A 16,703-nucleotide genomic window follows, 5' to 3' on the forward strand; every position below is an offset into this window, starting at 1 on the left:
TGAATAAATAAGTCTTCAGTACTTTTCGGAAGGTTGTTAAGTCGTGTGTTGTTTTTATGTTGATCGGTAATTCATTCCACAGTTGTGTGCAGATGTATGAGAAGCTAGATGTATGTATAGATTTGTATTTAAGTCCTCTGCAGCTGGAGTAGTGAAGGTTTAAGCAAGTGCGTGATGAACTTTTGTTGTTTCTTTCTGGTAAGTCTATTAGGTCTGACATGTATGATGGAGCATCTCCGTAAATAATTTTATGAACCAGGGTACAAATCTTGAATGCAGTTTGATCCTTCAGTGGGAGCCAATGCAGTTTTTCTCTAAGGGGTCTGGCACTTTCATATTTCGCCTTTCCGAATATCAATCTGGCTGCAGTGTTCTGGGTTGTCTGAAGTTTCTTAATAGTTTGTGCCTTGCATCCCGCATATAAGGAATTACAATGGTCAAAATGGCTCAGTACCAGTGATTGCACTAGTATGCGGAATGTCTCCCTTGGGAAGAAAGGTTTCACTCTTCTAAGCCTCCGCATTGCATAGAACATTTTTTTAATAACATTTTTTACATGACTATCTAGATTAAGATTTTGATCAATAGTTACGCCTAGCAGTTTCAGGGAATCCGCAACAGGAAGAGTGTGGTTTGGTGTGTTTATGTTAGTATAGTTGATTTTATTATACTGCGATGATAGTACTAGGCATTGTGTCTTTTCTGCATTAAGCTTTAGTTAGAATGCGTCTGCCCATGAATTCATAATTTGGAAGCTGCGATTAATTTTATCTGCAATTTCAGATAAGACGTTTTTGAACGAAATATATATTGTCACAACATCAGCATAAATGTATGGGCTCAGGTCTTGGTTGGATAGTGCTCTGGCCAATGGTAACATCATTAAGTCAAAGAGAATCGGTGAAAGTGGAGATCCTTGAGGCACACCACATTCAAGACTCCATGGCGATGATATAATCGATTTAGATATTACCCGGTATGTTCTTGCTGTTAGGAAACTATGAAACCAATTCAGTACATTTCCTCCTATTCCAAAATATTCTAGAATGTTTAATAGAATATCATGGTTAACCATGTCAAACGCGCTGGACATGTCGAATTGTACCAGAACATTATTGCCAGTTGCAATGATTTGTTTGAATTTGGTCCAGTGATATTAGGACTGTTTCAGTGCAATGATTAGCATGGAATCCAGACTGGGATGCGTGTAATACTGAAAAATTGTTCAAATAATTTGTAAGTTGTTTAGTTACCAGACTTTCCATCATCTTGACCACCAGAGGGATGGATGCCACTGGACAATAATTAGTTATATCATTTAGTTTTTTCTTCTGGTCTTTGGGAATTGGTGTGAGTAAGATGTTGCCTTTATCCATAGGAAAGAATCCATGTTGAAGCATGTGGTTTAGGTAGGAGGTGAGATCTGTTATGAAACGTTGAGGGGCAGATTTTATTAAGTAGCTGGGGCATGCATCCAGTTTACAGTGGGATTTGGTGAATCTCTTGATCATTTGGGTGACAGTGTCTTCCGTCAGTAAATGAAAATTTGTCCATATTCGGTCTGCTGGATATTCATTGGCTGTTGGGTCTAAGCAGTCAATGAATTTTACATAGTCAAGGGAGTTAGCTGGTAAGGTGGATCTTAGTTTAGTGATTTTCTCGTTAAAGTAAATAGCTAGATCATCTGCTGATGGGGTATCCATATTAGCTAAGGTGACTGGTGCAATGTTATGTACAAATTGGAATAGTTTGTGTAGGTCTTTATAGTTTTGCCCTATTTTGGAGTTGTAATATGACCTTTTAGATTGTCTGATGGCATATTTATATTTTATTAACATAAGTTTCCATGCAGTGAAAGTTTGTTCATCTTTCTTTTTATTCCATGCACGTTCAAGTCTCCTTATTTGGGTTTTTAGTTTTCTCAGGTCGTCATTAAACCAAGGAAGTGATTTAATTCTTCTTGATGTTCTTGTTTGTACTGGCACTATTGTGTCAAGTATGCTCTTGCATCTCGTGTCCCAATTTGAAAGGTATTGATGACACCCCTAGCCAAATCACTATCCACCCAAGGCCTTAATCCTTACATCTACACAAATGATGTCACAATCTACATCCCATTCAAACATTACCTAACAGAAATCACAAATGAAAACAAACACAGCCTCCAAACAATGAATTCATGGGCGGATGCATTCCAACTAAAGCTCAATGCAGAAAAAACACAATGTCTCATCCTCATCACAATATAACACATATAAACCTACTAGTATAAACACCCCAGACCTTCCTGTTTCGGACAGCCTGAAAATTCTCGGAGTCACAATTGATCGGAATCTCACACTAGAAAGCCATGCAAAAAATACAAGAAAGGAAATGTTCCACTCAATGTGGAAACTCAAAAGAGTAAAACCTTTCTTCCCAAGGGAAATATTCCGCAACCTGGTACAATCAATGGTGCTAAGCCACATTGATTATTGCAATGCCATCTATGCCGTATGAAAAGACCAAATCATTAAGAAACTCCAAATTGCCCAAAACAGAGCAGCCAGATTCATATTTGGAAAAATGAAATATGAAAGTGCAAAACCCCTAAGAGGAAAACTACACTGGCTCCCACTAAAAGAATGAATAGCGTTTAAAAGTTGCACCCTGGTCCATAATATCATTCACGGGGTGTGGGCTTTTTACCGGCTACGTGAAAAAGGTTCTCTCCTTGTGGGAAAAACGGCTCCCGCCACTACTGCAGGGCCCTTTTTACCACAGCTTGGTATAAGGATTCCGTCATAATGTAAATCGTTCTCAGCTCCAATGATGGGGTATGTTAGCAATTCATAGGAGAAAAAGTAAAGTAAAAGTTCTTATAGTTTATTTGTTAAAAGCTTTGTACTTAATTTTGCCAATCACAAAAGTACGAGCTAAGAAAACAAGAAACTAGGACAATGAACAACGAAAACTCATGTAAAATGTACATACCCGTATGTAACTCCAGCAATGCTGCACTTCTTAAAATTCATAATGTTACATGTCAGAGTTCCTGTCTTGTCAGAAAACACATATTTCACCTGAAATGAGGAATGTTTTAAAAATTAAACACTCAGCAACAGCTTCATTAAGAGGTCAATTATTATTCAGCAAGGCAAACACCACACAACCATAAGCAGATGCCTTATCATCTTTAAGAAGTTTTTTCATCTGCCTGTTTAAGTATGACTGTTGCTTGAGCAGTCTTGTTTAAGGAGGTAGTATTATAAAAGGACACCTATGTGGGAAGAACAAAAAAAAAAGAAACCATTTTAAGTCCATTTGTAAAGGCAACATAGGCTTTTGTGGGGCTATTTTACTAAGTTGTATTACGTGCTAATGCATGCCTAATGAGGGAAAAATGACCTAACACAGGACACACAAAAGCAATAAGGGCTCCTGTGGTAATTTTTTAAATGGTCATGTGCTAATGCTATTATTAACTCATGGCCAGAAAAGCAACAAACAGAAAAAAGTATTTTTTGACAGACGTACTAGAAATCTAATCTAATCTAATACAGACATTTCTGATTCACTTTACCCAAGAAGGGCTCAAGGTAGATTACAAAAGAAATAAAAATGGAATAAAATACCACTGAATTACAAAAAATGAATGACCAAAATTATAAAAACAGAGAAAATCAAATTTAAAACTTATTAAAAAAAAAACCTCAGACTTATAAATCATTCAAATATAAAGAAAACAGAAACAGCCTTTCTAAAAGTTAAATAAGAAGGAATACTCCTGATTTCTTTGGGCAATCTGTTCCATAATTCTGGACCCTTGTCACATATGGTTTTATTCCTAGTTAGCGTCTTAAGACAAGTTGATATAGAAGACACTCTTAATCTTATCTCTTGAGCTGATTGTAAGGACCTGGGGGTGGAGTACCTCTTGAAAGAGATAGTCTAGCACCAAACCATATAAGATTTTTAAAACAAATATAAGAACCTTAAAATATATCTTCACACAAACCGGCAACCAATGCAAGGAAATCAGAAGTGGTGTTACATGATCAGACAATCTGCCTCCCAATATCAACTTAGCTGCTGCATTTTGTACATGCTGTAAATGGTGGACTGCCAAATTAGGTAGACCCAGCAAACAATGTTACAGTAGTCTAATTGACTAGTGACTGTAGTTTCTATAATATTTCTTAAGTGTGAAGGTTCTAAGAAAGGCTTAATTCTACATAGATCTTAAGCTTATAAAAAGATTTCCGAATAGTCTCATTTATATGAAGGGGTTGGAGCGATGGAAGCCCTCATCCCCATGACCATACCATGCACCTTTACACCAATCGAGGGACCAATACTTCTTATTTGTTTTTAATGTAAATTTTAGTTTTATGATGTAAACCGTTCAGTTTTGTGAACGCAATAAGAAACGGTATAGTAAATAAATAAACGATAAACGATAATACTCCCCCACCTGTTTCAGGTGTGGGGAAGAAGCCACAGAGCTAGAGATTGCCCAGAGCTAGCTGAAGATGCCATGGATGTGAATTTGGTAGCCACACACAACTGCTTTCCGTCACGGGGACGACCAAAGTTCCCGGGGGCGTATCGGAAGCATAGTGAAGGCGGGAATGGGGTGTGCTTAACACATGGGCATCCTCGGCCGATAATGGAAAAAAGAAGTGCGTCCCTGACGAACACTTGGCCAACTTTACTTGGTCCTTTTTTTTAAGACCAAGCCACAAAAATGTGCCCTAAATGACCAGATGACCAACAGAGGGAATCAGGGATGACCTCCCCTTACTCCCCCAGTGGTCACTGACCGCCTTCCACCCTAAAAAAAACATTAAAAAAATATTTTTCCAGCCTCTATGCCAGCCTCGAATATCATACCCAGCTCCATGACAGCAGTATGCAGGTCACTGGAATAGTTTTAGTGGGTTCTGCAGTGCACTTCAGACAGGCGGACACAGGCCCTTCCCCCCCTACCTGTTAAACTTGTGGTGGTAAATGTGAGCCCTCCAAAACCCACCACAAACCCAATGTAACCACATCTTGGTGCTCCCCTTCATCCCTAAGGGCTATGGTAGTGGAGTACAGTTGTGGGGAGTGGGTTTTAGGGTGGGGGGTTGGGGGGCTCAGCACACAAGGTAAGGGAGCTATGCACCTGGGAGCTTTTTCTGAAGTCCACTGCAGTACCCCCTAGGGTGCCCGGTTGGCATCCTGGCATATCAGGGGGACCAGTGCACTACGAATGCTGGCTCCTCCCACGACCAAATGGCTTGCATTTGGTCGTTTCTGAGATGGGCGTCCTCGGTTTCCATTATCGCTGAAAATCGGGGATGATCATCTCTAAGGACGACCATCTCTAAGGTCGACCTAAATGTTGAGATTTGGGCGTCCCCGGCCGTATTATCGAAAAGAAAGATGCCCCTTCGCAGGGACCTCCTGAGAGGACACCCTCAGGAAAACTTGGGCGCCCAGTTCGATTATGCCCCTCATTATCACTTTAACTTTGGACCACATTAACACTACTATCTATAGGAAAGAAACGGACCGTAACATGTTATTGCATTATTCGAACTTTCATCCTAAACATCTATGGGACAATATACCCACAGGCCAGTTTTTACGATTGAAACGACTGTGTTCAACGAGAGAACAGTTCAAAGATCAGGCTATGAGCATGGCCTCCCAATTCCTGCAACGAGGATATCGACAATCTATAGTAAAGAAGGCTTACAAAAGAGCCACAAATACGGACAGACAATGGTTATTACTCCCTAAATCTCAAGAAACAACTACACCGGCAGTGTGTGTTACCTTTTTCATCTATGTCAAGTAAAATACGCAATCTTGTATGTAAATATTGGCACATTCTGGGGGGGTACATACCCCGTTACGGGAGCCCCCCAGATTTGCCTATACTAGAAGTAAAAATCTGGGGGAGTTACTAACCAATACTAGGGTATGGCAAAAGGAGCAACCCGGACATTTTAAATGTGGCAGGTGTTCATATTGCCAATATGCAGTACAAGGGAATAAAGTTTTGAAACCCCACAGCTCTCACAGCCCTTGATACTTTTATTTAAGAGACAGAACAGACTGCAACACAGCCGGTGTGATATATACGGTATGGTGCCCCTGTGGGTTATTTTACATCGAACAAACAACACGCAAGATAAAGGTACAAATAGGAGAACATGTTAGTAGTATCAAAATGAGACAACCAGAGGATGGATTATCAGCACACTGTCATACACACAATCATATAACAGTAGAATTATGGTATACAGTTTTGTTACATGTGGTGCTAAACAGAGGTGGTCCTCTGGGTGACATTTTAGCCCGCAAGGAACAACGGTTTATTTTTCTTTGGGATACAATACACCCCCGGGGCCTCAATAGAGACACAGAGTGGCTGTGAAGATTGGGGGGAGGAGCAGTTTGTGGAATGACCAATTGATGAAGGACACGCAACATAGTAACATAGTAAATGACGGCAGAAAAAGACCTGCATGGTCCATCCAGTCTGCCCAACAAGACAAACTCATATGTGCTACTTTTTGTGTATACCCTACTTAAATTTGTACCTGTCCTCTTCAGGGCACAGACCATATAAGTCTGTCCAGCACTATCCCCGCCTCCCAACTACCAGCCCCGCCTCCCACCACTGGCTCTGGCACAGACCGTATAAGTCTGCCCAGCACTATCCTCGCATCCCACCACCGGCTGGCTCTGCCACCCAATCTCGGCTAAGCTCCTTAGGATCCATTCCTTCTGAATAGGATTCCTTTATGTTTATCCCACGCGTGTTTGAATTCTGTTACCGTTTTCATTTCCACCACCTCCTGCGGGAGGGCATTCCAAGCATCCACTACTCTCTCCGTGAAAAAATACTTCCTGACATTTTTCTTGAGTCTGGGAATGGAGTGGATACTGCACCGTTTACGGAAGAAAGAGTTTATAAACAGCTTGAGAATCTGAAGGTGGACAAAGCTATGGGGCCGGACGGGATATATCCCAGGATACTGAGGGCGCTCAGAGAGGTCCTAGCGGGACCTCTTAAATAGGCCTTTACCTTCTAACCCTTCGGCAATGTCACTCACAAATATATTGAACAGAATCAGTCCCAGCACCGATCATTCAGAGGGGCTTTAAAAGAAGCATAAGAGAACAGCAATGTGAAGTCACACGCTCCGAGTGGGCGTGAAATTGGATGCCCACCGTGATAGTTGACTGCAAGATAATGTGGAGATCATTTATGTGAGTAAAATGCAATAATATTGTACTGTGAGTGCCTCTGTAACAGTTGATATAGTGAAACATATGTTGTGATTGTATCTAGATTCCCCTTTTGAAAAAGCAACAATGAAACTCGGCTAGAGTTAAGGGGATAGCAAGAGATGAGTGGAACGAGGTTTGTTCACAGGGAAGTTTAAGTAATTACATTTTTATATTTGTTCACTATCCAGCTTATAATCGAAAGTGATCGCCGGCCATCTTCCGACATAAATCGGGAGATGGCCGGCGATTTCTTAAAAGCGGCGAAATCGGTATAATCGAAAGTGGCATTTTTGACAGCATCGCCGCTTTCCTGTCGCTTCGCCGGCAAAAATTCAAGGGGGCGTGTCGGTAGATTAGCGAAGGCAGGACATGGGCGGGCATGGGCTTGGCTACCAGATGGCCAGCTTTCGCCGATAATGGAAAAAAAAAGCGGCGTTAAGCAGTATTTCGCTGGGTTTACTTGGTCCTTTTATTTTCACGACCAAGCCTCAAAAAGGTGCCCCAACTGAGCAGATGACCACTGGAGGGAATGGGGTATGACCTCCCCATACTCCCCCAGTGGTCACCAATCCCCTTCCAAACTAAAAAAATAAAACTAAAAACCTTTTTTGCCAGCCTGTATGCCAGCCTCAAATGCCGTACCCACCTCCATGACAGCAGAATGTGTTGTATCCTCCGACAGCCTTTCCCTGGTTGCGATGTGGCTCTCGGGTGAGTGTGACACCTTTTCTGTTAGGTGCCCTGCAGAGTCACATTAGCAATGCATTGTGGTGGGTGTAGGGTACTGGGCTCTACTCCCATGGTGCTTTTCCCCCCTGCTAACTGGGTCAGAGTGTGCCCTGTTTTGTTTCCTGTTGTAGTCCATGCGGTAGTGGCCATTTTTGTAAGCCAGTTTTAGTTCCCTTTCCTGTGTTACCCACGTTAGAGAACGTAGTTCTTACCTTGAATGGTGCTGAAAGAGGGCATTGTACACCATCGTGCCAGCTCTGACCTACTGCTAATCTTAGTACCAGGGGGCTCTTTGCCAGTGGGGCACAACCTCTGATCTGCAGTTAACTGTGAGTAAACGTGCTTATTTCAAGAAAGGACTTTTTCAGAGAGATTAGTCTTCAGGTGTGAACTGGTGTGCCAAAGTTTTACAGCAGCAATAAGTCCTAGAGGCTGTATGCAGGTCCCTGGAGCAATTTTAGTGGGTGCAGTACATTTGTGGGTAGTGGGTTTGGGGGGGGGGGGGGGGTTGGGGGGCTCAGCTTCCAAAGTAAGGGAGCTATGCACGTGGGAGCTTTTCTGAAGTCCACTGCAGTGACCCCTAGGGTGGCTGGTTGGTGTCCTGGCATGTTAGGGGGGCCAGTGCACAAAAAATGCTGGCTCCTCCCACGGCCAAATGCCTTGAATTTGGCCGGGGTTTGAGATGGCCAACTTAACTTTCCATTATCGCTGAAAAACAAACCCGGCCATCGCAAACCTGGCGAACTCCACGGGATTTGGCCGGGCTAAACCGTATTATCGAAAAAAAAGATGGCCGGCCATCTTTTTCGATAAATACGGTTCCGGCCAGCTTTTCTGAAGTCCACCGCAGTGACCCCTTGGGTGGCTGGTTGGTGTCCTGGCATGTTAGAGGGCCAGTGCACAAAAAATGCTGGCTCCTCCCACGGCCAAATGCCTTGAATTTGGCCGGGGTTTGAGATGGCCAACATAACTTTCCATTATCGCTGAAAAACAAACCCGGCCATCGCAAACCCGGCGAACTCCACGGGATTTGGCCGGGCTAAACCGTATTATCGAAAAAAAAAATGGCCGGCCATCTTTTTCGATAAATACGGTTCCGGCCAGCTGTAGCGCTGCCGCCAACATAGATCGCCGGCGATCTATTTGGCCGGCAACGTTCGATTATGCCCCTCTATATCACTATATCATGGGTGACGGGGGAAGTGGGAATTAATAAATGATTTAACAGGTATTGTGGCGATTGAAGGGTGGTATATTCAACCTTCATAGATGATATGTAGTATCAACAATACATCATTACTGCTACATGGGAGGTGGTTAACATTAGTTGATATATTATTTGTGTTATGCTTGTATATATTGATGTTTAAAAGTATGAACACCTAATGTGCAGTGATGGTTCCATTGATTCTACCACTTATCCCCTAGGGGTAAATATGGTAAGAAGGGTAAACTGAGCACATTATAAAATGAACTTTAAAATGTTGAGTAATGGTAGTTTCTAGTACAAAGTGTATACCGGTGATTAGAATATGTCAGTTCTTGGAATGTACTGGTGTTTAGACATGAGCATGAAATATTACAAATAATGCTAACTGTGCTGACTTTCTAAGCACAGAATACTAAAAGAGGTAACTGGCCACACTTTGCATTTAAGTAGCTGCAGTGGCGTTCCTAGGGGGGCGGACACCCGGGGCGGCGCCCCGCCCCCCGGGTGCAGCACCCCCCCCCCCCGATGCAGCGCGGACGCCCCCCGCCAAAAGAAACCCCCCCCCCGGGTGCACGCCGCTGTGGGGGGTGCCGCAGCGCGCGCCTGCTCAGCGTTGGCTGAGTTGGCGCGTTCGCTGCAGCCTGCAGCTCCCTCTGACCCGGAACAGGAAGTAACCTGTTCCGGGGCAGAGAGGGAGCTGCAGGCTGCAGCGAACGCGCCAACTCAGCCAACGCTGAGCAGGCGCGCGCCGTGGCACCCCCCCAGCGGTGTGCACCCGGGGCGGACCGCCCCCACCGCCCCCCCCCTTGGTACGCCACTGAGTAGCTGCATTCCTTGCATATTCTGAGGACAGTTTGCACTTCTGTGTCATTATTATGTGCTATTAGTTTTAATTTGTTACATGCATAGAAAAGTGCCTTGGTTCATTGGGGACTATTTATTAAGAAAAAAATAATTAATTCACAAAAGTGGAGACATTTTTCCTAGTGACCAATCAAAGTTTCATCTGAAACAAGGAATCTGGCTGGTCACTATGGGGAAGTTCTTCACTTTTGTGGAGAATGTTTTCTCCTGTTTTTATAAAGAGACCCCATATGTGTCATTGTTCATTTTTACTCAGATTTTAAGAACAAACCAACTGTCAAGAGGCCAGACAGTTTACATGGGAGTAAAATATAACTGCATCTTGCTCTGAACACCATGTCCAATGATCTGTATGTGTTATATATGTTGCCAAGTTAATTAACAATTTAATAATAAAATGTCCATTTCAAAATCTCTGCTGATCAGTGGTCAGGAGTACTCAGTTGAAATTTATTAGACTTAGGGGGTACTTGGCTTGAAGAAGTTGTGAAACATTGCTTTAAAACTCCTGTAGGCCAAGTTCAGCTAGTTCTCAGTCTTGCCTTGGCTTCCTTACCCGGTAGTCTTGGGCTGGTGTCACGTTTTCAAAGCTGGAAACTGGTTTGAGAGCCCTTGGACCACTGCCAAGGTGCGGCAGTGGCAGGCAAAACCACCCCACACCAGGGGCAAGGCAGAACTCTGACAACAGATAGGCTTCACCTGTACCTGGCCACTTTCCACCAGGAGTTGAGCTCCCAGCTTCAGGTGGCCGACAGGACTTTGCAGGTCAGGGCAGGAGCTGGATAACAGCTAGGCAGCACAAGGACTGAGGGTCAGAGGGGAAAGGAAGGAACATGGGCAGCAAGGCAGGAAACTGGGCTAGACAATACAACACAAGGCAGGGACAGGAAAAGCTAGGAGACAGAAACTGGAAGCTGCAAACAGCCACTGAAACAGGGAACAAAACACTGACTAACAAGACACAGAACTAAAAGCTGCAAGCAGCCACAAAGCCAGCACACAAACAGAAACTAAACACCGAGATACAAACAAGAAACAAGACTAGGAAAACAAGTAAAACCTAAACTAAACCGAACACAGACTAAGTAGAAACAGGCAAGAAATCAAAGCAAGAATCTCAGACAAATCACTGGACTAGCAGAAGTGCAACAAGCACCAACATACCAGGGCCTTAGACGCAATGCAAAGGCAAAGGCAGAGAGGTTCCAAATGGCTAATAAGTCCAGCAGGCAGCTGAGATTCAGGTGCAACAATCACCAAGCAACTAAGGGTCGGGCAGCCTGGAAGATCCGGACTGGACTGAGCTGAAATCTGGAACGGGTGACAGCACACCGACAATCTAATACAGCCAGCACACAGAGACAGAGACAGAACTAACTCACAAAGAACAGACAGAAGCCAGCTCAGAAGCTGACCACAGGAAATAAGGTGAGTCTGAGAGGGGTCACGGCCACAGACGTGACAACTGAGATTTCACGAATTTCAGTGCCATCTGGGCCCAACTGATCGCTGGCACAAAGAAAGAGGAGGAGTCTTTACCTGAGATCTTCCCATTGGAGGACCCTGACTTGTATACTGAAAACCCAAAGTTGCCTAAACCTAGCCGCCAGTGGCGGTTAGAGAAACCAAGCTCAGCAAGGAACGTGGCCAAATATGTGTTCACCCCGCAGGAGAGGCTGATAAACGCTGGTGAGGCAGCCAAGCTTTGCTTGGAAAAGGCTCAAGCAGGTCAAGCCTGAGCTTACAATCAGAAAGCGGTACAGAAAACCTTCCAGCTAGGGGATATAGTCTTAGTTCTCTTACCCTCCTCTAAGCGTAAATTATTATGCAAATTGCAAGATCCATATGAAGTTGTGGAAAAGACAGGACCTGTTAATTATAAGGTGGCCCAACTGGACAAGAGGGACAAGGCGAAGATCTTCCACATTAGTTTGTTGAAGAAGTGGGTCCACATGATTGCAGCACTGATAAAAAGAGACAACTTTGGGCCAGAGATCCTGACAGAATCTGGGACCTCGCAGTTTCTATATGATGACCAGCTCTCCATCTCACAAAAAGCTGACGTAGACCAGTTGGTATGTCAGAATCAAGATGTATTTTCCAACGTGCCAGGCTGGACCCACCTTGAAGTTCTTAAAAGAGGAATTGCTACGGTGAGGGACTGCCAAATATGAGGGGAAAAGGAAGAAAAATGTACCATGTCTAGTGGATTCAAGGCAGGTGAATTTGGGACTCAGGAATACATGACAGTGATCATTCACAGAACAAAGAACTCTAGCTGGTGAATAAGGGATCATGAGGCATGAAAGATAATCTGGAAAACTTACTTGAAAAGCTTTGAATGTCACAGTTGCTGCTTTATAAATGATGCGCTGTTGGTCCAGCAACCAATGGTGTGGTGTGATCATAACAACAGGCAATAGAGAGCAGATGGATGGCCGTATTCTGAAGGGTTTGTAATTTCTATATTGTTGCGTGTGGTAAGTCTGCATAAATGATACTGCAATACTCAAGTGGAGAAGTAAAGAAAGCGAGAATAGTATGTGAAACTGATGAAAATTGAAAAGATGGTGAACTGCTCGTAGTTGCTGAAAAACTATGAAACTAACTTTAGACAGATGTCAAATTTGCAGCAAGAATGATAGAGAAGAATTGAGAATGATGCCTAAGAAACAGAAGCTAGTCACAGGGATGACTGAGGTTCTGAAGAGTTGAATGAGAGAAGAAGGTGACGGCAGAGCATTCATAAACCAGCAGGCAACTGTCTTTTCCACACTGAGTACCAGATGACGGTCCTTTAACCAAGTAGCAACAGCGTCAAGGCAGAGTTGAAGTGTACCAAGTGACGGAGAAAGTGGGGAGATGGGATAGAGCAGAAGAATATCAGCAACAAATAAGTAAACTGAAATACCAAAAGTCTGAATCATAGTAAACATAGTAAACATAGTAGATGACGGCAGAAAAAGACCTGCACTGTCCATCCAGTCTGCCCAAGAAGATAAATTCATATGTGCTACTTTTTTATTTGTACTGTCCTCTTCAGTGCACAGATCATATAAGTCTGGCCAGCCCTATCCCCGCCTCCCAACCACCAGCTCTGGCACAGACCCTATAAGTCTGCCCAGCACTATCCCTGCTGCCCAACCACCAGCCCCGGCACAGACCGTATAAGTCTGCCCAGCACTAGTCCCGCCTCCCAACCACCAGCCCCAGCACAGACCGTATAAGCCTGCCCAGCACTAGCCCCGCCTCCCAACCACCAGCTCTGCCACCCATTCTAGGCTAAGCTCAGTGTAGCAAGGGGATTAAGGAATAAATTGAAAAGGATGGGGGAGAGAAATTATCCCTGTGGGACGCCATGGTGTAATTCTCTTTTCTCAGAGAGAGAGTTGGAAGTAAAAATCAGAAAGGAACGGTGTGATAGAAAAGAGGTAAACCAGGATAGAACCCTACCCAAAATACCCAGTGAAGGCAAGTGGGAGAGAAGAGAATGGTCCACAAGATCGAACACCGAAGATCAAGGAAGATGGCTAATACGATTTTATGGCATTCAAACTCGGAATGAAATTCACTTAGGAGAGCCTCCAGCCCTTCAGCTATTGGGTGAGACATCAGGCAGGCCGAGACCATGCCAATGCTGATTTTTTTAATCTCAGGAAGTGGATCCTGATTTGGCAGGCACTTAATCGGGCAGAGCTGAGCTGAGGGAGAGGGTATGTGAGGGGGTATACAGAATACTGCCCCTTACCCTTAAGGATAGTCCCTCAGATAGCCTGAGCCACTTTAAACTCATTAGTCACACCCAGGGAAGAAGTGGGACGGGAGAGATTGAACTGAAGGTACAGGAAAGAGGAAATATAAAAGGTAGGGCCTGACTGAGATTAAGAAGGGCCAGGGAAGGAAGAGTTGAAGCCTCTACAACTTATGTCTAGCGAGAGTGACTTGGCAAAGGTAAGACACTTTTGATTTGAGACATAAGCCTTGCCCTGGAACTCAGAAAGAAAAAGAGAAGAGCTTACAGGCTATGTTTGGGGCATGGCAGCCAACAGCCTCAGACTGTGTTTGGGCCCTGTCAGCCACAGGACTTGGTTAAGACTGTATTCATTAAACCAAGGAGACTTTTCACCCTGTGTTCCTGGCCCTGTGACATAACAGGTCTCTGGTCTTCTGTGAATAAAGCACTTATTTTCACTTTTACACCTTTGTCCGGCTGTGTTATTGTGCAGGACCACCCTCAACCCTTGATTGCGGTATCACACACAGTTATATAATTTCCCCCCATAGTTGCAAGCTACAGAAATATATTCATCGCCTACAACTGGTGCAGAATGCAGTCTTGCACATTCTTATAGGTGCAGGGCAATTTGATCATATCACTCCCTTTTTGTAGGCAGAACATTGACTCCCCATGTCTTACAGATCAATGTATAAACTGCTTCTTTTGTTTCTTCATTCTAGTCAACAGGCATATCTTTCTCAATTTCTGCTGCATCCAGAACCGCCTAGTAATTGATTGACTTAACTGATAGCAGTGTTTTAATTAAGCAAAATTGAAATCCCTGAGAAATTTATCCTTGGGCATTCAACACTCCATTACAGGAGACAATTGTCTAAATGATTGGCTTACTAGCTGGTTTCCAAATATCAGATGCCTCCATACAATGATAACAACCATGTTAGGAATAGTTGTGGCCCTAGCCATTAGTTATTACATACAGTGTTGTTGCTTTATGTGGCAGATGACTCAGGCCTTATTGCCCATGTCTAGTAATAAAATGCGGATACAAAAGACCACAATGGAATAATCACATACTTCTTCCCAAATGGAATTGGTCACTTGGCATGAATCTATGATCAGAGGGGGGAAGCTGATGATATTGAGAACATCTATGACAATGTTCCCCCCCTCCTCAGTCCAGAAGAGAGTACTGGAAAATTGAACAAATGCTTTCTTGCTGAACAAACAGTTTATGTCTGCTTTGTAACTAATGTCCTGTCCAGATGCTGGAAGTTGTCACTAAGGACAAGAATGTCTAGCATGTCTTGTGAAAGATCAGGAAACTGAGAATGATATACACCCATAACCTACATATCCCCAGAACCCTAAGCACACAGATGTGTTCTGAAAAATAATGTGTGCTAGCTGGAAAGAGAGTTAATTATTCTAAAAAAGCCAGATTCTTCACTGGGATTGCTCACTGCTGTTGAACTTTGCCCTGAATCCCCTCCGACCTGATGAAAGTAGCAAAATATAACCTGAACCAATGATCATCCATAGATTGTGTCTCATGATTTATAACCTATGACTTAATGCTTTTCTAATAAAAAGGGCAAAGGTGCCTGAGTGGGTGAGCGAGTCTGGTGTAAATCCACTGTGATTAAGTGGACCATGACTATACAGATATTGACCTTTGATATATAAATAACTATAACTGTCAAGGTCTCAGGCTCTCGGACACTGGAACAATGTGAGCCCTTGGGCTACTGTCGAGGAGCGGCAGCAGCAGACAAAATCCCCCAACCAGGACTGGACAAACGAGCACGGATGAAGCTGGAATCTGGAACGAACTTGGCTTGGCTGGACCCTTATACTGGAATGGACTAGACTGGAATAACAGGACTGGAGCAACCAGACTTCACCTGCACTGACCACCGTTCCCCAGAGGTTGAGCCCCTAGGTGCGGGCGGCCTGCAGGACTTACAAGACGGAGCTGGTAGACAAGAAATGCTGGACCAGACTGACTGGAACAACAGGATTCTCACACCGGACACTGGATACTAAACAAGCTTGACTAAAACAGGATTCAGGACTCAGGATTCTCACACAGGGTACAGGATACTGAAACAAGCTTGACTGAACAGGGACTGAAGGTCAGAGAAGAAAAGAACAAACAAGGCAGGCTAGGCAGGCTACAAAGCTAGGCCACACAGACAAACAATAAAGCAATGGCTGAAGGCTGACAGGGTGCCACAGAGAAGGATACAGAGACAAGCAAAAGAGCAATGGCTGAAGGTTGACAAGCAGCCACAAAGAAGGATAAAAGCAGTAGTGCTAAAGAGCTTAACTGCACACAGACTAAACAAGAACAAGGCAAGACATACAGGCAAGAAACAAAGCAAGGCAGAAGTGATACACAGCAAACGAACTAACCTAGAGAACATTGACGTTGCAAAGGCAAACTAGAAAGTGCCCAGCTGGTTAATAAAGGCAATCTCACAGCTGAGATCACCAGTAAGGGTGAGGCATAGTACCAAAAATCCCAAGCAAGTCTGGAAGGCTGGAAGATCCGGACCGGACTGGAATGACTTCTAGAACATGCTTGAGAAACAGGAACAAGAAAGTCCATATGTCACGTCTGTGGCCGTGACCACCCTCAGACTTACCTTGTTCCTGGGAGTCAGCTTCCTAGCTGGCTCCTGCTTCTTCTGTCTGTCCTTTCTGAGCTAGCTCTGGCTCTCTGTACTGGCTGCATCCAGCAGCATGACACTAATTGCTTCACTATACTGCACCTGTGAGTGTTGCCTGGGTTAGCTCTCTCTCTCTCTCTCTTTGCTGGCTGCTTCCAGCATGACTCTAATTGCTTCACTACACTACACCTGGGTGTGGGAAGCCTCTCTGTGTTTCACTGTGCTT

At 44.0% G+C, this 16,703-nt stretch overlaps 1 protein-coding gene across 1 annotated transcript in view; it reads right to left on the reverse strand.

Annotated features, from left to right (window-relative positions):
- Positions 1–16,703, reverse strand: part of ATP8A2 (ATPase phospholipid transporting 8A2) — a 1,572,980-nt gene that overhangs the window by 1,258,386 nt on the left and 297,891 nt on the right. The window contains exon 13 of the mRNA XM_030202396.1: positions 2,974–3,062. Within this exon, the coding sequence (XP_030058256.1) occupies positions 2,974–3,062 (89 nt within the window). The remainder of the gene's footprint in view (positions 1–2,973; positions 3,063–16,703) is intronic.

This window comes from Microcaecilia unicolor, chromosome 4 (assembly GCF_901765095.1).
Source record: "Microcaecilia unicolor chromosome 4, aMicUni1.1, whole genome shotgun sequence".
Lineage (NCBI taxonomy): Eukaryota > Metazoa > Chordata > Amphibia > Gymnophiona > Siphonopidae > Microcaecilia > Microcaecilia unicolor.